Source organism: Telopea speciosissima, chromosome 1 (genome assembly GCF_018873765.1).
Source record: "Telopea speciosissima isolate NSW1024214 ecotype Mountain lineage chromosome 1, Tspe_v1, whole genome shotgun sequence".
NCBI lineage: Eukaryota > Viridiplantae > Streptophyta > Magnoliopsida > Proteales > Proteaceae > Telopea > Telopea speciosissima.
In genome coordinates this window covers 18,125,629-18,150,293 of record NC_057916.1, presented here as the reverse complement: position 1 = coordinate 18,150,293, position 24,665 = coordinate 18,125,629, and the positions used below count along the sequence as shown (strand labels likewise).

Genomic DNA, 24,665 nt, shown 5'->3' with positions numbered 1-24,665 from the left:
GACCGCATTTGAGAAGATGAAAATCCGGCAAAAAATGTGTGTTAAAGTAAAAAGAAGGGGATTTCTCCAAACGCTTTGCAACTATATGTAAAAGAATATTCCATCAAATCCTATCTCCCATACTTCAAATGTACAACTGGCTGTTTGGTCCATGTTGTTTCTTTTTTGCTCAAATGTTTTGAAGGGAAAAAGTGCATCACATTTATTGAAAACAAACATATGACATCCTTGAAGGGAAATAAAATGGCTGAGACAATTCTTTTTTTGTCTCTAACCCCCAAAAATAGAAGAATTATTTGCCAAACAAGGTTTTAATGAATCATATCGGTTGCTGTCGATATTGATATGGATCGGTTTGTATTGCATTCAAATTAATCGAAAATAAAATATTTTCTATCAATATCATCAATACGTATCGATAAAAGGGTATAAATTTATAGCTGAAACCGAAAACTGTTGTTTAAAATCGAATCGAATCAAACAGAAATAAATCGATTTAGTTTTGGTTTCAAAAGCTAGAATATTTTGTTGATTTGGTCATGCCTAAAATTGTTAAACTGAACCAAATTATTTATTTTCAAACCAAATAAGGAATCGGATAAAATTATATTGTTTTTGAAATTTTCAATTAAAGGTGGATGATAAATTCTATTTCTTTTTAGTATTTGGAAAAAGTTTGATGGACTATGATCCTAACAAATAAATGCTTTTTTTATTGATGAAGATGTAAAAAGTAGATCCAAACACTTAAAATAGGATATAAATAAAAAAAACTTATTTTCGATTTGATTCGATTTTGATTTCTACATTTGTATAACCTAACCGAATCGATTGACACCATTATTCGTTCTGGTTCGATTGTCTTGGTAGCTTTGCTTCAAGGTCTTTTCCTCGCTGATCTATCTGTCCTTGTCTAGACCTACCACGATCTCTCCTACTAACCCAACACCAGCCAGTAGGAGACCCATTGCTACTTGCCAGGGAGCGCTCGACTACCCTCCCTAACTTGCTTCACTACCGTCGATATTGATCACGGATGATGATACCGATACAATACGAATTGGCCAATACAGCCGATACTATACCGACACTTAAAACCGTGTTACCAAGCCAGAAGAGTCCAAGACGGTCAACCCCTCGTAACTATCTTACTATCGTCTCTGTCAAAGAGTAAAACTGTTAAAGACCACTTAGCCACGTGTACGAAACCCAGACACGACAGTCTTCAGTTTATGGTAACCGACGTCGTATTAACGACGTTATCGAATCCTAACTGCGAGGGCTTCAACCGTCATATCCTCCCGTCAGACAATCGAAGAAAATTTATTTTTGAGGGTGAATATCGAATTATCGAAGTCATTTCAAACGTGACCAGTTATTGCGCGGCAAATCTAATACAACCACACGTCCACACCAGAGATAAAGCGTTTAAGTGTCGTATACCAAACTATAAATACTCGACTTCCTTTGGTGTTATATTTTTCCGTAATTTAAGATTTAAGATTTGTTTTGGTTCAGACTTCAGAGTAGCGAGAGCGGGAACTCCTACTCTTTTCCCGTTTGTTTATTTTTCTATTGGAGATAAGCGGAAGTTCGAACATGGCGAGCGTTGCAGATAAGAAGGAAATTCAGGTCCAGAAGCAGGAAAGTAAAGAAGAGGTCGTCTCTGTTGAGCTCCCTGCTCCAAAAGGATGGAAGAAGAAGGTCTGGTTTCTAAATTTCTCTGGTTTTCTTTCGTTTAATATTCTTTTGCCCTAATTTAGTCTATTCTCTTATGTTTTCTGCTTTGGAAGCATTTCCTTTTTGTGCTTGGTATATGTTATTTTATTGCTAGGGTTTTATATGAAGTAGCTCAGAATTAGGCTGAGTTTCTTAAGTTTGTACTTTGGTTTTGGAATAATTGTATCGTAGTTTTTAAGTTTTTCCTTTGGAGTTGTTATGGCTGGATTTATTTCGTTGAATAATTGCTGTGGTCTCCGTACTATTTCTAAGCATTAGTGAACTAAGCTTGACTGCCTCGTTATATGCCGCACTCAGAGCTCTGTAATATTAAGTTATTATTAGGACTTCATCTTGTACGCTTTTCTTTCTCTGTGGGTTGCATATTTTAGTAGTTGCTTCTTCTGAGCACCCATGTGTGCCTATGGCGCTCTTATGCATCTTTTGTTAAGATGAGATGTTATATATTTTTCTGTCGTATTGTACTTGTACATATTTTTCTTTCTCTCAGTCTTAGTTATTCATCACATATTTGTTGTTTGCCCTTGCTGCCTGCTACTGGTTTGCGTGAAGTTTGTTTGTGATTTTGATATTTGTTCATCTTACTAAACCTACAGTTCTTTTGTGGTTGATTTGGCTTACATCTTTGTGATGCTATGTAGTAGATCTGTTTATTTTCCTTATTATTACTCTTTGTCTTCAGGTTCGCGTATAATCTGTGGCTTGGTTCTGTTTTGTGTTTTTGTTTCACTCTCGTATGATTGGCGAGTCACCTAACGCATTTCTCGTTTTAATATGTCATGTTGTACTGTCTGCTCCTCGTATTGACGCTAATCTGAACTACTTGTTTACTTTATCATCATTATTTGTTTAGTTTTAAGCACTGCTTTACCATCTCTATGCATTGCTTTGCTTTTTTTGCACATTATTTTACCTATTGAGAGTGTCTTGCAATGCATAAGGAGTGTCCTCTCCTTTCTACCCTTTTGTGTATACTTTTCTAATATATATATATATATATCGGACCCAAAAAGAATCCAAGAAGTTGCTGGCTGCGGACCAGAGTAAGCTTCCAGCTGGGCCCTCATCTCTGGTGCGTGATGGGATGGTTAAGTGCCAATCAGGAGGAGATCCTAGGATGCATTGAGAGGGGGAATTGGAAACATAAGGAGCTTTATTCGAGTGATCAGGCACTGTGATCTAAGAGCTAAGTCTCGGTATTGCAGTTGAGGATCCTAATTCAAGCGATTCAGGCAGTAGTAAAGTCATCTCACTGAACATTGGATTATTTACAACCTCGTGAAAATAACAATGCAAAATCGGAAGTCCAATATAGTTGTTTGGCCTCATAAGGCACTGTCATCTAATAGGTCTCGGTATCGCAATTGAGGATCCTAATTCAAGTGATTCAGGCAGTAGTAAAGTCATCTCATTGAACATTGGATTATTTACAACCTCGTGAAAATAACAATGTAAAATTGAAAGTCCAATATAGGTGTTTAGCCTCATATATATATATATATATATATATATATATATACTTTCTATTAGTGGTGCGTCAAGTCAGCCGACTCTTTATATATCCTGCCAATCACCTTTTGCATGGATCCTTCTGTGTTATGATCTCCTTTCTCTTGATCTGATGTCTTTCCGTCCTCATTTTACCAGGGCATCCCCTGTAAGCGATGCACCGTGCCGACGCCCGAATGCGATGATAAGTAAACAAGGGCAAGTGAGAGGAAACTACTTGTACATAGTATTTCTCTCTTGTATGTACATAGTTGTTCAGGATATTATTGTACATGTACTTATACCATTTATATATACTGAGCTTCTTTGAGGATGAGGAAATCAATGAAGGGATCACCCTCCAAATCTAAGTTCTGATCGCAGATTATAGTATCATAGCACTGAAACACAGCAGCACCACCACTCCATCTGCACCACCTGCAGCATTTCCTATGCTGCCCTTCCGTGTGCAGCCCTCCGGCCTCCCCCAACTCTCCTGTAGCTGCCGTTTCTGTCATCCCACTCCCGCAGCCCCTAGTCCATCCACCGGCCCCTCGCGTAGTCCTCCTGCATTGAGTGCCCCTCCCGAATTGCAGCTCTCTTCCGCAACAGAGCTCTAGCACCCCTTGTGTAACTCCTGCAATTTCCGGTACGCCATTGATACCACGTATTTCCTCCCCTTACCCTCTCTGTTCTTCCGCATCGAACTCCCACCTTGCGTTGCACGTCCTTCAATTTCTTGCACAACAAGGCACTTTACCTTAGAAATCTTACTCCTCATTTCCTCAACAGAATGGGGTTTCTAAACAGGAAAATTGTTACATCCTTGCTGTTGTGCGAACTTTACTTCAAGACTTTAATGTCCCTATGACTTTTTGGGTTGAGGCCGTCTCCACAACAATATTCATTATTAATCGTCTTCGCTTTTATCTATCACAAAAATGTTCCTCTTATCCAAGGTTCAAGAACTTGGAATCGGTTGTCCGATTCCTAGCCCAGTGATCCACTTTATTGGATTGGGTGGAATCGGCTGGGAAAATAATATAAAAAGGTAACAAATTACAAAATCCAGAGTCTTCCTCTTTCTCTCTCTCTTGGTAGTCGCCAATCATCATCATCGTTAAGGCGTCGACAAATCCATCTTCAACTCTTCCTTCCCGATCACCCTCCCTCTCTGGATTCCCCTTGCAACACTCTACAACTTCCTATCCCTTTACATCTCTCCATCCCCTCCCTCCCTCTATCCTTTGCTTCCCCTTCCTCTCTCGCTCCCGCTGTACTTTTCTGGCTCTCCGCTCCTCCTTCCTTTGCTACTCTTTTTTTTCGCTAAAAGGATGATTTGTATTAAAAGGAAGAAACAATTAGAAAGAAGAGAAGGCCAACTACCAAGAACTCAAACACAAGCCAAAACAGACCCTCCCACCTTCCTTTGCTACTCTATGCATGGTGCATTTCGTCAGTTGTTATCTCCGTTGCTTCTTCCACAACACCTTGTGCTTTTGTAGTGTTAATTTAACCTTAATCCAATACCCTTGCCCATCGAGCAATGCAAACGTTCTAGTATTCTGATGGCTCCTTGATGTAGATAAGTTACCTAAAGGGGTTATTTTATTGAAAATAAGGTTTGGGTTGGGTCATATATGTATTGGAACTTTGATCCCATGGGTTTATCTTGTAATTGGCCAATTTGATGAGCCTAAAATATGGGTAGAAAGTAGGAAAACGGGATTTGCTTCATTAGTTTAGTTAGAGTCCTATTTTGGGTTTGTTTTCTTTATTATTTCACTTTCCAAGTCAATTTAGCTGACCTTATTAGTTAAGGATAGGGTTAGGCCTTTCCTTTTTAGTGTAAGTGTATTTTTGAATCTTCTGTATAAGTTTGTAAGGGAGGCCAGCATTGTACACGAATTTGATTACTGAAATATTGGCTTTAGCCTTTGTGAAAATCCTAAGATAGGATGGGTGAGATGCCCAGGGTAAGATAGCCAACCCCACCTTTCCCCATTCCCTTCCCCCATCCTGTTCCATCGGTTTTTGAATCCAAACCCTAATTTTGTTCAAGTCGGTCTCAAGAGTGCTACAAGCTGTTAGGATTTCTTTCAACTTGTTGCTTCAATTTCTTGAAGATTACCACATCAAGATCATTGTTGCTTCAACAGGTTATTACTTGGTGGGATTTTTTCTTTTGGTTATCTTTTGAGATCTCATCATTCTCCTCCAACCAGTGTGTCTCTTGGTTATCTTTTGAGATTCCATTTCTCTTAGGAATCCTGTTTGCTCTCTTTCTTGTTCTTTGGAGAATTTTTTATTTGATCCCGCCTGGGATTAGATTTATTCTGGTTCTAGTCTTGCATTACTCCTCATCTGCAACCTATCAATCAGGCAAGGATCTAACCAGAGTGTGTTGCTGGCACAACAGTGAATACAATGCAAAAATTCCACCTCCCCGATTGGAATCAAACATGACCTCCTGCTACATGATTGTCACGATCCGAGGCGTCATCTCCTTGATCGACGTCAGCACCTTCTCCATCGCTCCAGGCCTTTCCAGCAGTCGGTGAAGCTCTAAAACCGAATTCACAGCCATTGACCCCACCTCGCTTGGCCTAAGGTCCAGCATTGATGAGAATGGTGTCTGCCTACTACGCCAGCTTCCATACACTTGCTGCAAGGCGTGTTGTCCAATTGAGGTGGGCCGATTCCAGTCAATTGGAATGGAGGTGGACCGCTGGGTTGGAGGGCAGTGTCTCTCTCTCCCCCCGCGACACCCCTCCCCTACTCTCTTTCCCCACCTTCCCCTTTGTCTCTGGCAGTCTGTTCCCCTTCCCCTCCCCCTCTTGCTCTCCCTGTACTGTCTTCTTCAGCATCACCATCGCTGCTACCTACAAAGAATCTGGAGCCCTCTACATGGGCTGCTACTGATGCAGTTGCCTTAGCCTGGCTGGACAGACATGACCCACTTTGGAGGTCCAAACCAAGAACTGGTCCTAAACCAGTCCCAGTTTTCTTGGTTTGGCAAGGGCTGGTATCCTACATAGGATTCAATCTTTAATTTATTTTTTTATGTGGGTGGGTAGATTATGCAGCAACTGTTTTGGTAGTTTCTATATTTGATTTGTTGCCTAGAATATTTAGTTCCCATTTTTATTGAGTTTCTATTATTATTTAAGGGAGCTTTTCTTTATATTGCTGTAATATGGTGAAGAAATCAGTTTTAGAATGAGAATAAATTGAAGTTTTTGAACTACTGTGGTGTTGCTTGGCTGGCAGGCCATTGTGCGTTTCTCTCTCTCTCTCTCTCTCCTTTTCTAAGGTACGAAAATCTTCCTTCTCTTTCAGTTTCTTCCTCTGTTCTTTGCTGTTTTTATCTTCCTCTTCGTTTTCTGTTACTCCTTTAATCCTTTCTTCATGTCGTATGGTTGTTCTATTTACCCTGTTCTGCAACTGGCGATAATACCAGCTACACATAGTTGCTTTGAACCCTCCAATGGGAAGCTGATTTAATCTGAAATTTCTGGGGTTGAGTAATTACCCTATAGCGATCCTAAGCATGGTTCAAAACTTCTCGATATTTCGCCGAAATATCGCTTAATTTCGTATATCTCGAGCTTACCGAGATGCGAAATCAGGTCGAAATGAAAAATACCATATTTATCGATATCTCGTGAGATATCGTGAGATATCGACGATATCTCGTGAGATATCGACAATATCTCGATATCTCGTGAGATATCGACAATATCTCGATATCTCGTGAGATATCGACGAAATATGGTATTTTGGCTTAAAGTGTCACGTGAAGGGGGCTTTAATACAATATTTCGCAAATTTCGGTCCATATTTCGACCGAGAGCTGCATTTGCTAAGGAATTTCAGTCTTTTGCCTATTCTTCCACTCTTCCAAGCTCTCATCCAACACTCTAGCCATTGTTCAAGCACATTGTTGTCGGATTTTCGCGGTAAACTCATCGGAGGGTCATCTAAGCTCATCATCCAAGCTTTTTCCACTATTTAAGGTAAATTCTATTCCTCTAAAACTATTTTTGAAAAGACTATGTACAAATTTTGTTGGATGGTGATGATATTAATATATGTTAGACACCGGAGGCCGATCTATAGCCTCACGTTAGTCAAAATTTTTTTCCATATGTATTTTTTTTTTTTTTTTTTCTGGTTTTAAAATTCATTTTCCTACAATTAAAATAGGAAATAATTAGGGGTAATATGACTTAGATGGTAATGAATTAAATATATGTTAGACACCAATGGCCGATCTACGGCTTCACGGTGTCGGATTTATTTTTCTGCTCTTAAATAATTATTTTAATTTTCGCACATACCACTCCATTGGCATCGGATTATGGTGCATCACAACCTTACGATGGATATAGATATGGATCATCATCATATGGGCGATTTAGTGGGGTAGGGGACTATGACTACGTCCAGTCCCAGGGACATACTTGGATCATCTTTTGTAAATAACATCTTTGCATACCCTAGCGGACCTAACTACCAACCTCACCAGCCATACATGCAGCCAATGCCATCGCCTCTTGCGTCGGCGCCAACATCATATCACGGTGGATCATCTTCTTCACGGATCGGATCGATTGGTAACCCTAGTTTATATCCTAGGATAGGTTACCTACGATGTTGATGATTCCATTTACGTGACACTTGTGGATGACTACACTCGTTTCTTCTCCGATTCTATACCGTGGTCCACATATGTCCTTCAAACAGAGAGCAATGGACGTCGACTCCCGAGGCATGAGTGGGATTGATCCAGGGAGGCACAAGAACTACTATTAGCGTTTAGCACTTGTAATTTGTAACTTAAGTTGTGATTTCATTGATCTATGAACTTGTGAGTTGTGACTTGCGAGTTGCGAGTCTTGTGACTTACTAACTTTGACACTTAGTGTATTGCCTTTAAGGCTTTAAGCGAGTTATTGAATATTATGGAGTTTATGAGAATCATGGCACTCATCAATGTGTATTGGCTTTAACTTGATATGTGATGAAGTTAAATACTATTATTAAATATTAACTGCCTAATCTATGTGTATTTAACTATTTATACATTAGGGTCGGCGACCGTATGTCAATCAAGGGTGCAAGCCCAAAACACCAATTTGAATTCACATTTTTACAATTTTATGGTTTAAATGTGTTTATTAAGCTTAAATAAGGCTGTCCATGAAGTTTCGTGGCCTAGATATGGCCAAAAACCCCGAGATGGACCCCCAAATATTGCAGAAAAATGCAATATTTCGGTCATATTCAGCGATATCTCGGATATTTCGGATATCTCGGTAGGCCCGAGATACCGATATATCGCGAGATATAGTACTATGATCCTAAGTCAAGAGTATTGGCCTAAAAAATCCTCCCTGTGGAGGAGTATCTATCCGAGACCATGTCTATTTGCTATTCTACTGCCAGAAATAATTTCAGGAAGAAATTGTAACCTCCCTGGTTGATTGTTGGGGCTGACTTTAGTTGCGTTCAATAGGGCTCTTTGTTGTGACTTTCTACCTGGAACTTTAGGCCAATCCATGGCCATATGAGTAGGATTCCAGCACCTGAACCCAAGTCATGTCTTCTGCCCTCTTTTGGTCATATTTCATACTATATTTGGTCCTCTTTCATCCATATCAAGCCTGCAGCTGAAGGAGATGTTATTAGATTTTGGGTGAACCCATGACAGCTGGTGGAGGTTGAATTGAAGACCAAAACACTGGTCACGTGAACAGTGTCACAGCCCATATTGCCCTGTTTGGGAATGGTTCTAGAATCTAGAAGATCCTGTGGGACCCAAGACCAGATTGCTTGGAGAAGAAATAATCCAGCATATAATCTACTTTCTATTTTGCTTAGTTTCTAATTTCAGATTTGGTAAGTAGGCTTAGTTTTTTTTTTAATTTTTATTTCAGTCCTTTGTTTCCTTTTAGATTAGCTTTAAGTTGCAATTATGTAGTTGCTTGGGGAATTAGTTATTAATTCCCATTGCTGGAATTCTCTATTTTTAGGCAAGTTTGTCCTATATATTGTATTGGACCTTAGGTCCTCCCACACGATTTAATGAAGCTGAATGATGTTTTGCTTTGCGCAATATGATGCTGTGAGATGCTGTGAGGTGAGAGACCTATGAGAAGGTAAGAGGCCCAGGGAAGATTGAGAGACTCAGCCCATTATATCCTTCTTCTTCTCCTATTCTCTTCTCCACTTGATCTCCCTTCTCCCTCTTCTTTGATCTTTCTATTTTGGTTTTCAAATCTGCAACTAAGCAACCGAGACCTATTCCTGGAGTTGTTGGCTCATCTTTTAGATCTAAGAGTCCCACAATACTGCTGATTCAAGTGCTGATCTGAAGGAGACAGGTCAGACCCTGCAACTGCAACTATCTTCTATTTTCTGCTGCTGATTTGAAACCTCTGATCTGAGCACCCTTACATCCAACAGGGGTGAGATTTGGAGGGTTATTTCAGGACTCTATAAGGACTCTATAAGCTTCACTCGATCAGCGATTTCCCATTGGTGATTTTCAGATCTCAATAATCTCCCAAAACAGTTGCCGGCTGATTGTTCTTCAAGGATTCCGGCGGCAACTATGGTTCTGGAAATTTCTGGTAGAAATCCAAAGTGGTGATATCTCTTCATTCCGCCATTATTCAAAGCTCATATTTTAATAATTGATTCATCCTATTTATGGCTATCTTCGACAGTAGTTTGAGGGCCATTCCATGGCTACAAGATCCTGTGCTGTTAAGTTACTAAATATGATCTAAAGTTTCTAATTTTGATCCACACTCATAACTGTTGTTCTGATCAGTTGGAGCTAAGTTTTAGAAGAGTTGAATGTTACCTCCTACCCTACCTACGATTAGAAATTGGGCTCTACCTGAGGTGGCCTTAGGACTATACCAATGCTCTCCTTAAGTTATTATTCTGGAATTATTCTGCTATCTCAGTTTCTGGTTTAGTGCTGTATTAAGTCTTAAAACAGTGGCTGTTTGGAGTTGGTTAGTGATCCTATCTGGGATTAGGGATGTTCCATACCTAACCTTACATTAGTTTAGTTCCAAGTTTACCCCTCCCACTAATGAATTACATTTCCTTTGGTTATGTCTTGAAGTTCCAATAAATTACAGTAGTGCCATTACTTGTTACTTGCATTATTTAAATGCTGGATTGTTACAGAAATTACAATTTTGTCATTGTTCATAATACTTGAGTTGTTTAAGAGTTTGGGTGGGCCCAATAGCGATCCAAATCGAGTTTTCGAACCCTGGTTCCTCCGCCACTGCCTCCGAGAGCCCCATACCAGTCTACCACCATATCCACCGCCATTGCTGAGCAATGGAGCTCCTAGGTATGCCCCATCCTTCTCTCTCTCTCCTGCAGTCCAGCTCCTCCTTCTCTCCCTCTCGCTTTGTTCTTTTTTTGGAAGGTTCGTGCAATTTTTTTTTTGAATTGTGATAGGACGACAAGTGGCCATCATGCACGTATTTGGATTGACTGGTTCGGACAATCTGTATTAGGTGGATCGGATCAGCTAATCCAAAATAAGGGTGTTTCAAATTTGGGTGAATCAGGAGCAGGACTGGCTGATTCTGCTGATTGATTCCTTAAACACTGCCCTTATCATTGTTTGTTTTGTTCATCTCTTGATTATTCGTGTCTTTGGTTGTTTGTGTTTGGGTCACTTACCTCTGCATAAGCGGATTAAGAAGTTCTTCAGGTTGTATGTGTGTACTTGTGGGTTATAGCCATGTACATAACGTTTTTTCTGTTCCATCTCTGCATCGCCTGCATATTTCTCATGTTTTCTTGGCATACCCTCATATTTTGGGATCTCCTATTTCATCAGTTTCTTTTCTTCCTCTGCTCTTCTTCGTGTGTTTAAACGCCAACAGATTACAATCACTCCCTTACGACGTACCAACCATTTCCTCTGGTGCCTGGTTCTATGTTTGCATCATCCGTAGAGGTCACTTTTTCGTCCTCCCCTACTCCTTTACCTTCCATTTTTTCTGTTGTCCTATGGTTTCTGCTTTTATTCCTGTGTTGCATCATTCCACCAGGGTTTCTAAGCCCTCTCATTGGTATGGATATTCTACTACTGTTTCTACAGTTGTGTTTATTTCTTATGACCCTTTTACATCATTTGCTTTGTTTTCTTCATTGGATCCTGCTACTTCCCTTTTTGTCTCTTTAGATCCTGTCTCTATTCTTAAAGCTTACTAGTAGGCCTATTGTCTTCCATGTTGGCAACAGGCTATGGATTTAAAACTTCAAGCTTTATTGGAATATGACACCTGGGATCTTATGCCTCCTCCGGGTACCCCTGTCATCGGATGTCATTGGATATAATTTGTGAAGCTTCAGTCCAATGGTTTCATTTATCTGTATAAAGTTCGCTTGGTTTCTCGGGGAGATAAAACAGTAATATGACATTGATTACTCTATAACCTTTGCTTCCGTTGCTAAGATGATGACCGTTAAGTAGTAGTGGCTCTTTCTGCTGTTCGTCAATAGCCTATATTTCAAATGGATGCTAAAAAGGCTTTTCTTCATGGTTATTTGAAAGAGACTGTGTATATATGGCTTCCTCTGGGATTACTACATCATCCTTCTATGGTGTGCAGACTGAAGAAATCTTTTAAGGGTTTGAAATAGAAGCCGAGGGCTTGGTTTGAATGCTTCCGGGAGGTAATTCTTCGTGCTGGATTTACTTGGAGTTATTATGATTATTCACAATTCATTCCCTCCGCTCCCAAGGACATACCATTTCTTCTACTATATGGATAATATTCTTAGCACTGGAGATGACACAGAGGCAATTACTACCCTGAAATCTCTTCTGAGCTCAGCCTCCAAGATATAGGATTTGGGTTTCCTTACCTTAATTTCGAATTTACTCCTTGGAAAAAAAATAAGTCTCTTGAAATTTTGAACCGCGAGTTGTATCCCTATGAAAAAAAGGTATGTTGAAAAAAAACCTAATCGTTGGAATCTTTGTTGCGGAGTCTATAAATTACGTTGTGATGCAGGTTCATCATAGAAATTGGCTTATTTCTTTAGGAATAAGTCTAGGGTTCCCAAGGGTTTTCTATGTATTAGGCCACTTTAATGAGCCTAAACTAGGGGTATATAGGTTGCATACGGGATTAGCCCAATACTTAGTTTATTTTTATGTTTTTTAATTCAACCGGTTCAAATTGGTTGCATCTAATTGGTTCAATTTAAGTGATCATGTGTCTTGGTTAAGTGGTCATGTGATTGTATGTTGGGCTGGATTAGGACTCTATAAGTCCAGCCATGTTTTGAGTCTATTTCCTTTAGTATTCTAGTTTCCTAGTCAATTTAAGTTACCTAATAGGTTAGGGATAGGGTTAGGCCATTCTTTTTTAGTGTCTAAGTCTATTTTTGAGTCTTCTATATAAGTTTGTATGGAAGACCAGCATTGAATACGAATTTGATTAATAAAAAATATTGTTTTGCTGCTGTCTTTGCTGCTGCTGCTTCTCTCTTCAGAGACTGTCTTGTGTGTCATATCAAGACCCCCCCTGTGAGTAATATCAAGGTTGAAGGACTGGAATCCCTAGTGACTCCTTGCATCTTGTAGATCGGGAGGTCCTCTCTTAGCTTTTCTTCAATATGCTACTGTTGGAGATCAGTGTTAATTATAGTAAGTAGTTTTATAATTCTGCAATTTCATTCCTCTTCTTAATCCTCCACTTAACCCTAATCGATTCCCATAACCCTAGCCTCACTCTAAAATCTGTCCAGCCTTATCCCTCCACTCGATCTCAGTTGCAACCCAATCTGTCCATTAAAATCCTAAATCCAATTCTGCCCTAAATTGCAGAATTTCGTAACTCATCCAACCCTAACTTCTTTATACCAAAATAACCCCCTAGACCTGCCCATTAATACCCTATAAACCCCTTTCCCAAAATCCACCCCTAAACCCTAGATCCTGAAAACACTCCATTTTTACAAGGCCTCTAACCCGAAACCCTAGATTTCCAGCTTCATCCAAATCAATCCAAACCTATACCAATAGACTCCTAAAAACCTGCACATCATTACCAAATAAAACCCTAGCTCGAAACCATAACCCTAACCCTAATTCTGCCCTAATTAGCCTAAGCTGTCCCAATCGGCCAGCCTTGATTGGTGATCCTATTACCCTGGTTCCTAGTGGGACTACTCCTACCTAGGACTACATTACGTTGTTTCCCCGAAGTCCAGAACAAAAGTGTTTGTCTCCTCGCACCAGAAGCCTACCATGGCATATATTGAGGCCTGCCAAACTGACAAGTCCAGCATAGAGTTCCTACACAAAGGATGATGGTAACCCTACCATTAACTACTTCATTTATGAATTTCATAGTAATAGAAATACATGTCCTACCGAGACAGAATTTGTAACTTGCTATCCTCTTGCCTAGCAGGCAAAGATTTACCTCCGTGAAGGTTTCGATATGTCACATTTCCAGAATCGGAATATCCCGAATCACGAAAAAAAAGAAAAAGAAAGAAGGTGAATTACTGGTTCCTTAGTAGGCCTAGTATTTCCAGCAATTGCAATGGCTTCTTTATCTCTTCATGTTCAAAAAAACAAGATTGTCTAGATACAATGGGCAAAATCTCATTCATTTCTCTTTTCAAGACGATTATCTTATTGAGACGGAGAAAAATCCAGACAAAATATTTTGATAACATATTTCCTGGACCTCAAGGTTCGCTATTCTACCCGTGTTATTTTGTCAACCAACACTAATATACTCAGGATCTGATCAAACTGGCCAACTTGACCGATGATAAGAAGGTGCATACTCCTATGGAAGTTAAATGTTAAATATTTTAAGGAAGTTGGAGCACCTCTTTCTGATCCTACTATCTATTGCCAGCTTGTGTGCAACCTTATTTATCTTACTATAACCCATCCTGATTTTGCTTATGTTGTCCACATTGTGAGTCAGTTTGTCTCATTGACTTGCTATCTGCATCTCAATGTTGTTCATCATATTCTTCGTTATTTGCGGGTACACCAATGCATGATTCATTTTTCTCGTCCTCTTCACTTAAGTTACGAGCCTCTGCTAATGCTAATTGGTCTGGTTGTTCGGATTTTAGGTTTTCTACTACAGCCTGGTGTGTATTTCTCGGTGACTTCCTGCTTTCTTGGAAGCGTAAGAAACAGCATACACCTTCTAAATCCTCTACAGAGGCTGAATATCATGCAATGTCCTCGGCTTGTAGTGAAATCGCATGACATATTTGGTGTTTTTTCTGTCTCTTTTTCAGAGCCTACACCTTTCTATGCTTGATAATACTAGCGCTGTTCGTGGATCCTGTGTTTCTTGAACGCACAAACACATTGAGGATCATTCTGAGAAGTATCTTAGTGGGCATGATTTCTATTCCCTACGTGGCTTCTTCTTATTAGATTGTTGACATTTTTACCAAAGCTATGTCATCGGCTCGACATCAGTATCATGTGGACAAACTTACACTGTCCACCCAGCTCAGTTTGAGCGGCAGTGTTAAGATGAGATGTGTATTTTTGTTGTATTGTGCTTGTACATAGTATTTCTCTCTTTTATGTACATAGTTGTTAAGGGTATTATTGTACATGTACTTATACCATATATATATATTGAGTTTCTTTGTGGGTGAGGAGATAATCAAGGGATTTCACTCCAAATCCAGTTTCTTGAGTTTTGTCTCTCCGAATCTGGGTTCTAATCTTACATTAACATCTTCAAGGCTGTATTAGACTTTAACTGTTAGATGATGCCAGTCCAGCATCAATTGTTCAGATTGAATCTGTTAATGGTGTTGAAAATGAAAAAGGACCAGTTGTCTCTACTGTTTTTCTTTCTATGCATACTTTACGTTGGCATTTTGCAGACCTCTTTTGTAGAGTTGCATCAATGAATTTGATGGTTCCTTTTTTAGAATATCTAAAGCAACAACAAATTTTAATCTTTTATTGGGATAAGTTCATAATTCATAAATAGTGGTTTTAATTTTTTTCCTTGTTTTTCTTGTTTGGCCAATAAGGACAACACTTGGCTTATATCACTTTGTCTAGTGCTGTTTAATGGTTTTGGAATGTGATCTTGTTATTTATGTGAAGATATGAATATCCTGTCCTTTTGTACCTGGCCTTTGTGAAGCTTATGTTGGTAAATTCCAGGACTCCACTATATCTGCTTTTGTCTCTATACGATAGGTCTTTTTGATGAGGCCGTAAACAAAATGAATTGAGCTCTGCATGAAAATTAGTAGTCTTTGTGATGTTCTTTCCCTCATGGGATTCCCCTCTGTCTTCATTCGCTGGATCTATACTTGTATCTCCTCCCCCTCCTTCTCTATTTTGGTCAATGGCTCTCCCGCCGGTTTTTTCCGTTTTAAAGTTGGTATCCGCCAAGGCTGCCCTCTCTCCCCTTTGCTCTTCTCCCTTGCCTTAGAAGTCCTCTCCAGGAGCCTTCAAACCAAAACTGATCTCCATCTCATTTCCCCTCTTCCTAAATGTAAGCACATCAACCTCTCCCATCTTGCCTTTGCTGATGATCTGATGATCTTCTCTAAGGCGTCCCACGCCTCCATCTCGACCATCATGGACTGTCTCCATCTCTTTGAATCTCTCTCTGGCCTTAGGGTCAATCTCCTCAAATCCAAAATCTTTCTTTCTGGAATCTCTGACTCCAATAAAGAGGCCCTCCGCCTCTTAACTGGCTTCTCCATTGGTTCTCTTCCTGTCATCTACCTTGGCCTCCCTCTGATTCCAGCCAGGCTCTCGAGCCACCATTGCACCCCCATGCTAGACAACATTCGTAAGCGCCTCCAGCTTTGGAAAGGCAAGTTTCTCTCCTATGCGGGCAGACTTGAATGCATCCGCTCGGTCCTCCAAGCTACCTACATCTACTGGATTGGCATTTTCTACATTCCGAATTCCACCATCAAGGCCATTGAGCGCATCCTCTGCGCCTTCCTTTGGAAGGGTAGCGATACCCCCAAATTTCTCCACCTTGTCAGCTGAAATTCTATCTGCCTCCCTAAGTTTGAAGGTGGTCTGAGCCTCCACCGTATCCGCGACTCTAATACTGCGGGTATCCTCAAGCTCCTTTGGAGAATCTCTTCTCGCCAAGACTCTATCTGGGTCTCTTGGGTCCACTCTCATCTCCTTAAATCTGACTCCATCTGAACTGTCCCCATCCATGCCGACTCCTCATGGATTTGGCGTAAGATCCTCTCCCTCCGCCCTTTGGCTCTCCGTGGTATCTCTTCTTCCATTGCTAATGGCAATTCCACTTCTCTTTGGCTTGATCCTTGGCATCCCGCTGGTATCCTCTATAATCTCCTTGGCCCCAGGGCCATCTTTTACTCTGGCCTCCCAAAGGCTGCCCCCGTCTCCTCCCTCATTTCCTCTGGATCTTGGACTCCTCACCCTTCTCTCAACCCATACATCATCTCTCTGAACTGGGCAAACCTCCCCCCTGCCTCATTTGCCCTCCCACCGCGCGGATAAGGTTATTTGGCTCCCCTCCCCTAATGGCATCTTCTCCTCCTCTTCTGCCTGGAATCTCTCCAGGGACCCTTGCCCCTCTGTCCCCTGGCGTAACCTTGTTTGGTTCAAATGCCACATTCCTCGCCATAGCCTAACTGTTTGGAGAGCACTCAGACTTTGCCTGCCTACCCAAGCTTTCCTTATCCACCGCACCATCCCTGCAGCCCCTTTTTGCAACCTTTGTTGGATAGGCCGTGAAGATATTCCTCATCTCTTCTTTGACTGTCCCTTCTCTTCCCCCATTTGGACAAAGGCTTTAGCCTTCATCTGGCCGCGCAGTAGAAGGATCAAGAGTTTTGATCGAGAATGGCTCTGGGTGCTCAATTCTTTTCCGGGGAACTCCATCTGCGACACCATAGGGAAGCTTGTCTTCTGCGCCACTATCCACCATATCTGGATGGAGAGGAACCTCAGGAGATGGACTTCTAACTCTAGATCTTTTGATGTGATTTGGAAAGCCATCTTCTTCGATGTGTCCTCTAAGCTCAGCTGCATCCGCCAGAGGCTCTCCACGGACAACCCTAGGAACAAGCATATTTTGATATTCTGGGGCCTTGATCTTGCCCTCTTGCGGTCTGCCTCCTCTGTGTAGGCTGGCAGATCGCTCCCCCTGTGCCGGGTGGTTTTCGGCCTTGTAGGCTTTTTGTTTTGTTTCCCTCTCCCCCCTCTTGTATATTGTTTCTTTGGTTTTCTCTTCCCTGCCCCCCTCTGGGGTTCGGTAATATATTCATTTACCAAAAAAAATAAAATTAGTAGTCAATGGTCATGGGACATGCTTGAGTCTTGCTGGCTTATGACAGATTAGGATACATTCGGAACTATTTTAAACTATTAAAGCCACCTACAATTTGTGTAAAACTTGGAATGTCCAACTCTTAATTTGAACCTTTATTTAGAAAAAAAAAAAAAAAAAAAACTTGTAGGTCAGACTATTCTAGCAGTGGTTGGCACTCTATTTGTACCATAACCCAAGAGTAGTCTACCCCCAAAACAACCAACTATTTAGGTAACTTTTTTTTTTTTAATGCATTTACCTGTCCATTTTACGGGGAAAGTTTGAATATTTAGAAAACATTAGAGTTGGAAACTTTGTTCAACTATGGTGAATTGATATTCCATGAAACAGTATTTCTTCATTTTTTAGGTGTTGAACACAATGAGAAACTCCATGTGTTACTTCTTAGTTTGATGATCTGGTAGGCATTGGATTGGATATTGTTAGAGCATGGTTCAAAATAAGAGGACTACAAATCCCTTATTAAAATCTACAGTTTGCTGTTGTATTTCACATGGGCAAAAAAGAGTAAAATATTTCTTCGCCTTTAGGCAAAATACATAAGGATTTTCAATTCCAAAGTACAAAATTGGGGGTTTTTTTTTAAAAAAAAAAAACAATTTGAAGATTTATATATGTTTATTAAGCCTAAAACAAGCTTCTCTTACAGTTTTGGAGCCAACTATGGCCATTTGCCCATCGAAACATCAAACCGAAAAAAAATATGCACTATCTCGCCGAGATCTTGGCGAGATCTCGAGAATCTCGACCTGGTCGAGACACCTCCTTGAAACGAGTTTTTGAACCTTGCTTCTAAATTAGGGAATTGTGGTTCTGCCCTCCTATAAGGGTGTCAATCGGTTCGGTGCAGGATAAAGCATGCGCAAACCGAAACCAAAATTGACACATATTTTCAAAACCGAAACTGAACTGACACCGTTCGGTTATTATTAGGTTCCTTGTTCGGTTTTTTCTTACTCAGTTTTGGTAAACCTGTTAAGTAATATTTAGATTAAAGTACTTGGATCAACCAGAAATACGAAATACTTTTTTTATGAAAGAAATACTAGTACTTGAATCAATTAGAAATACTAATAGAGTTTAAATTCAAGATCTTAATATCAGTCCTATCACTCGTGAAGAAAGAAAAGCTTTAGTTGGTAACTTGGTATTGGGCCCCTTAATCCTTAAAATACTGTCTGGGGTCACAATTGATGCAGACCAATGGTTCCCTTGACTTCTGTACAGAGTACTAGTTCGGAAGTGAACTGAAAAGTGTTAACACCGTTATAGATTACAGTACTTGAATCAATCAGAAATACTAATAAAGTTTAAATCCAAGGTCCTAATATCAGTCCTACTACTCTTGAAGAAAGAAAATCTTTAGTTGGTATTGTGCCCCTTCTTAATCCTCAAAATACTGCTAGGGGTCAATTGGTACAATCCAATGGTTCTCTTGACTACTCTACGGAGTACTAGCTAGGAAGTGAACTGAAACGAATTAACACCATCAACTGTTGCTTCTCCACTTCCAAAAGTCTCAGATGCACCATCCAAGTCTACAATGAATAAGACAAACAATAGATTTAGGTCCCCATGGGTTAATGTGAGACATATATTTAAAAAATAAAGACTTTGCAATTAAAGAATGTTCCATGGAATAATCATAAACTCATTATGGATGCATTGTGGAAAATGAACAAATTTTTGTGTGAACCCATCAAATGAGGAGAGGTATCAAGGAAGAAACTCATAATTACACATTCATTGCAGTTCATAATCAGAAAATTTTGCGATGTTGCAAGGATTATCAGCGACAATGCACGGAGACTCAGCAACAATGCACGAAAATCAAGGACCAATTACTGGTCGCATATGATCATATGGACTCTTCTTTTGACAACTTCATCTCAGTCGTTGAGCACAGGGTGGAAGAGCCAGAAGACGAGCCGCCAATGATGGGAGACAAAATGCGCCGATGGTCGTTGAAGATCAACTCCTGGAAGAGAATAAATTGGTTGGTCTCTTGAGTGAACCGATCGATTTTATATTTTCAAGTCACTACTTTAACAACGAACTTCACGTCATGGATTTCATATCGTTCGATTGTGGGTTTATTGATGATTTCATACAGACAAGGATGGATGTTGATCGAGTGGTTTTGATTCTCCCATTCTACAAAACTCGAGGTTGAGTTTTTCTCAACACCGGGGGAATTGATGCAGGTGCACTCCCATGGATCGACCTGGATCTGTTTGAGAATCCAAACCAAGATGAACCTGGTCCCAACCTTGTTCTGGTTCAGTAGGATATTTAGAATTTATTTTATTTGGGAAAGATATGTAATCTTTTATTTTGGGTAGCTATTAGACATGTAGGGGAATTCCAATTTGAGTTTTATTGAGTTTTTATTTTTATTTAGGAAGTAATTAGGAGAGAGATTTTAATTCTATTGTTGTTTTAGACTTCAATTAGGAAACTCTTAATTTCTTTTATATATATATATGCTTGTAACCCAATTCGTTGGGAAGATTGAAAAGATGAATTGAAAACCGAGTTTGGTTGTACCTGGGTGGCTTGTGGTGTTGTGCGAGCTTCCTTCCCCACCCCCCCAAGGTTTAAAATCTCGTTTCGTTTCGGTGTTTTGGTCTGATTGAAATTTCCGAGATACCGAAATTTCGTCGAAGTATGGTATTTTTTCTATGAGTTTTGCTTGGCCATTTGTGGGTGTAAAATGCCAAAATGACCGAGATTTCCGAAATTCCCGAAACGAGATGACCGAAATTACCAAGATTTCTGAAACGAGATGACCAAAATTTTCGAAATATTGCATTTTTTCAATTCGATGTTGCATTTCGTTTAGACTTGACCGAAATACTCAAAATATTCGAAATTTCGACCGAAAAGAAACAAGATTTTGAACTATGCCCCCCCTCCTTCCTGCGATCTCCCTTTCTTTCCCATCTCTTCTTCTATTTCCTTCCTAGTGTGACCCTTCTTCTTCCTCCTCTCCCCTTCCCCTGTGATTCCCTTAATTTCTTTTCTTCCCTATTCTGTTCTGGGCCTTCTGGTGGTGACAGCAGTCTGCAAGGACTGTATTGATCTCCCTTATTCTTTCCCTTTTCCTTCTCAGATCTAGTGTGTTTGTTCCTCAACTTAGAGAGAATCAAACCCCCAAAAAATCAGACCCTAGAATTCCTCCAGCCTTGAGAACCAGACCAGCAACTAGGGAGTCCCTTAATCTGTCCACTAGGGGTGTCAATTACAAACCCGCACTGCCAGGACTGACAGGTACCTACCGATAAAAAACCGTGACCGACACAACCGATTTGCAAACAGGTTGGACTTATGGACCGACCGCCGACCGATTAATAATCGGTCGTTCCTGGTGCAGGGTTGGAGACCAACTGACTGAAAATGATTTTTTTTAATAAAAATGGTGGAATGAATTAAGCATTTGGCGTGAATTGATACATTTAACGTCCTGCTCCATCATGTCACTCACCTCACCACTAAAGAGTAAAACTGTACTCAAATGCAGCACCATATGCAAAAGCACCGAAATCTCCAACAGGGTCTCATGTAGGCACGTACATTGTATAGCAAGAGGGCAAACTGGATCACATCGTCAAGAATGTCTACTCCAGACTGGTGATGGACCAAGAGATTGCCCAAGTTGGCATCTGAGCCCCCTCTCTCTTTCTCTCCTCTGTTGGATCTTAATCTGAGAAGTTATTGACATGAGCGACCTTAGAACAGATTGAGAAGGTAAGAAAGTTTTTTTTTTTTTTTTTTTTTTTCACTTGATTGTCACAAAAAAAAGTGTTTCTGGGATATGATTTCACCCTATCTGAATGGGTTTTTTGTTATATAATTAATTGGCTTTGATTGAATTGAAGTTTGTCCAACTGTGTCGAATCTGAGAAGGGATTGATTTTTGTTTTTCTTCCATTTGGGTCAGTAATTGTGTTGTTGATTATGATCTTTTTTTTCTTCATTTGGTTTTGTAATTGTATTGTATTCATAGTTGATTATGATTTCTTGATTTGAAGACGATGATGATGATTACTGATGACCAAATGTTGAAGATTGCCAAGCCCGTTTATGGCCCGCTAACCGACCGACTGAATGTTATCAGTCCATGCCCAGCTTAGGAAGGCACGTTTACATAATCAGTCAGGAACGGTGCAAGTGTTAAAATTGGCGGTGCCTGATTAGGCCCGACCGAAACCGTTCATTACCAACCGGTTGACATCTTTACTGTCCGCCAGGTCAAGGTTTGCAGAATATTTGAACTTCAGTTGGCTATTTGTTGGGATTGATGTTGCTTGATTCTATGAGAGAGGTTGCGATTCTTCAGCCCCAGTTTCAGGTTGATTGGGTTCCTCTTGAAGTAGTTCTTGAGCCTGCAACTAATTCCTCTACCGCTGGGTTCTGGTTGAGTTCAAAGGAAGAAGATAATCATCCCTTCCCCACGATTCTTCTTTCTTTTACTTAAATTGCTCCGCTTTCCAATCTTACCCTTCTCATATTGTCATTTACCCCTTCTATCCTTCAATTTATTTTCTTCCAAGTTAGTCCTAAATCTATAAATCAAATACTTCCTGCCCTTGTTCCTGCCCAATAGCCTTTTAAATTCTGATTATTTATAATCCTGCCACTTCTCCTTACAACTATAGAATATTTACAATCCTGCCACTTTGCTTAAGTGATTAATCTATTTATACTGCATGTTTTTTATGTTCATGAAGGATGCCCCACAATTGCTGTTACATCTTGGAGCCTTCTCATTTTGGCATCCAAGCTGGACCAAACTATGTTAGTCGCCTAACTTATTTTCCAAAAAACTGTCCCGAAGCTTTTGGACTGCGTGTATTGACAACTTGTGGTTGGACTACTTGGATTGCTTATTACTGGCTCAAGCGTTATGAGGCCTGGTCTGTTCTTAAAAGTTAAAACTTTGGGTCTAGGAGAAGTTGCTTACTTACTTTTGAGTCCATGTGCAAGGAGGAGCTAGACAGTGGGGGCATACATGGGTCTGATGGGAGTTTTTCTGTCATTAGACTTGTGTGATATTGGAGAGGACCAGTACTTTATGTGGCTACTAACTCTTTGAAACTTGGTGCGGAGTCCAATTGAATTGCCCTGGGTTGAGAGAACCTATCCGTAGTGTCAAAGTAAGTCAACCTACTGGCATCAACAAAGAAAATGTATCTGTCCTATAGTTCTTTTTGTTTTTTTAAAAAAAAAATAAAATTATATTAGTTTCCTTTAAGGCAGTAAAATTAGAAAAGGTTTTGGAACTACTAATAATGCTGGATTTAATTAAAGATTTTTTAAAATCTGAGAATTTTGAGAAATAGGGCTGATTGATTGGCCCATTCATCGAGGAGTCACCAATACTATCTTTCCTTTAAAGCGACTCCAAATTAGTCACAACTCAATTAATTGAGATACGTTTTCAAAACTTTTGGAAATGTGATTTCGGCTAAGGAGGTTAAAATTAATATGCTTAATAATCAAGATTTCCTTTAGAGACATCTTCAAATCAACCATAATCCAATTAATTGGGGTGAGTTTTCAAAATATTGAAAATCTGATTTTCAATCAAAAGGGGAATATTTTATATACCCATTAAGCAAGGAGTACCAAAAACAGTTTTCTTTAAATCTTTTTTTTTCCAAATGTGCCTTTAGTACTACTATCAACTATCAAACTTCAAACCAGGCCAATGCAGGTCAAATGGTTTGTTTGAAAATCACACAGTTTGGGTGAAACAGGATTTGAACTGCTTTGGTTTAATAGCCTTACTGATGTGTAAGGATTTACAGATGATGGTCTAACTGCTGTGTCCGTCTAGTTTGCCTTGCATTAGGCAATGGTCTAGCCAGTTCTAGTTTGATTTTGCATTGATTTGAGTTGACATTTTATTCTCTAACATAGTTTAGGTTTTTATTTTAATGGTTTATACTCTGCCCAAACTAGAAAATCTTAGCTAGTCTGCACACCTAGTTGTGCCACGTGGAAAGGTGATGTGGCAATTTTGACAGTTGGATATCGAGACAATGCTATGGAACAGCCACATGTCAAATTTCAGACTCAAATTCAATCACATACCATCCAATCTATGTCCATGTGCTAATGTAGTCCTAGATTGGTAGAAGACCAACTAGGAGCCAGTAAACCAGGATCTGTTATGAACAAGTAAATCGGCTGGGTCAAAAATAGGTTTTTTGGTGAAATTTGGGGCCTAGAATTTGGATCGATTATTCCTAGTGTAGAAATGAAATTTGATTCAGGTATGGTGTGTTTCTGATGGTTGGATTGGTCTGTAAAGAATTTGAGTAATGGGATGATCTCCAGAAATAGGTTGGATGTTGTGGTTTGAATGGGGTATGGGAAAACAGCTTGGTTCGAGTATTCCAATTGGGCAGGAGAATAATCTACCTGACTACCCAATTATGTGAAGGTGTTGTTAGCTGAATGGTTTGTTAAGAATTTTGAGAGATGGGTGGGAAAATTAGGGTTTTGGGGTGGTTTGGAGGATTAGGAGAAGAATGGGTATTGATGGGATGATTCAAACTTACTGTTGTTGCAAGCAAGGTTTAAAATCTCATCTTGTTTCGGTGTTTCGGTCTGACCGAAATTTCGTTGAAATATGGTATTTTTTCTGTGGGTGTAAAATTCCAACATGACCAAGATTTTCGAAATTTCTGAAACGAGATGATCGAAATTTCCAAAATTCCAGCTAAATTTCCGAATTTTTTGAAATATTGCATTTTTTCAATTCGATGTTGCATTTCGTTTCGACTCGACTGAGATACTCGAAATCTCAACCAAGACGAAACGAGTTTTAGTACTATGACTTGCAAGGGCAGCTCAGTTGGTTAGAGGATCTTGAATAATTCTTGAGTCTTGATTTTGAAATTGAAGGAGATCTTCATAGAACTTGAAGGAGAGCTTCAAAAGAACCACTTGGGCTTCATACCGCAAGGTGTTGATTGGATCAAACACCAATCCCACCAACGGACCACCCGGGCTTTCTCACCGCAAGGTGTCAATCGGATCAAA

At 39.9% G+C, this 24,665-nt stretch overlaps 1 protein-coding gene across 1 annotated transcript in view; it reads left to right on the top strand.

Annotated features, from left to right (window-relative positions):
- The first annotated feature begins 1,595 nt into the window (after window positions 1-1,595).
- The window catches only part of LOC122648494 (methyl-CpG-binding domain-containing protein 11-like), a 36,465-nt gene continuing 13,395 nt past the window's right edge, over window positions 1,596-24,665 (top strand). The window contains exon 1 of the mRNA XM_043841699.1: window positions 1,596-1,704. Coding sequence (XP_043697634.1) covers window positions 1,600-1,704 — 105 coding nt within the window. The 5' untranslated portion in view covers window positions 1,596-1,599. The remainder of the gene's footprint in view (window positions 1,705-24,665) is intronic.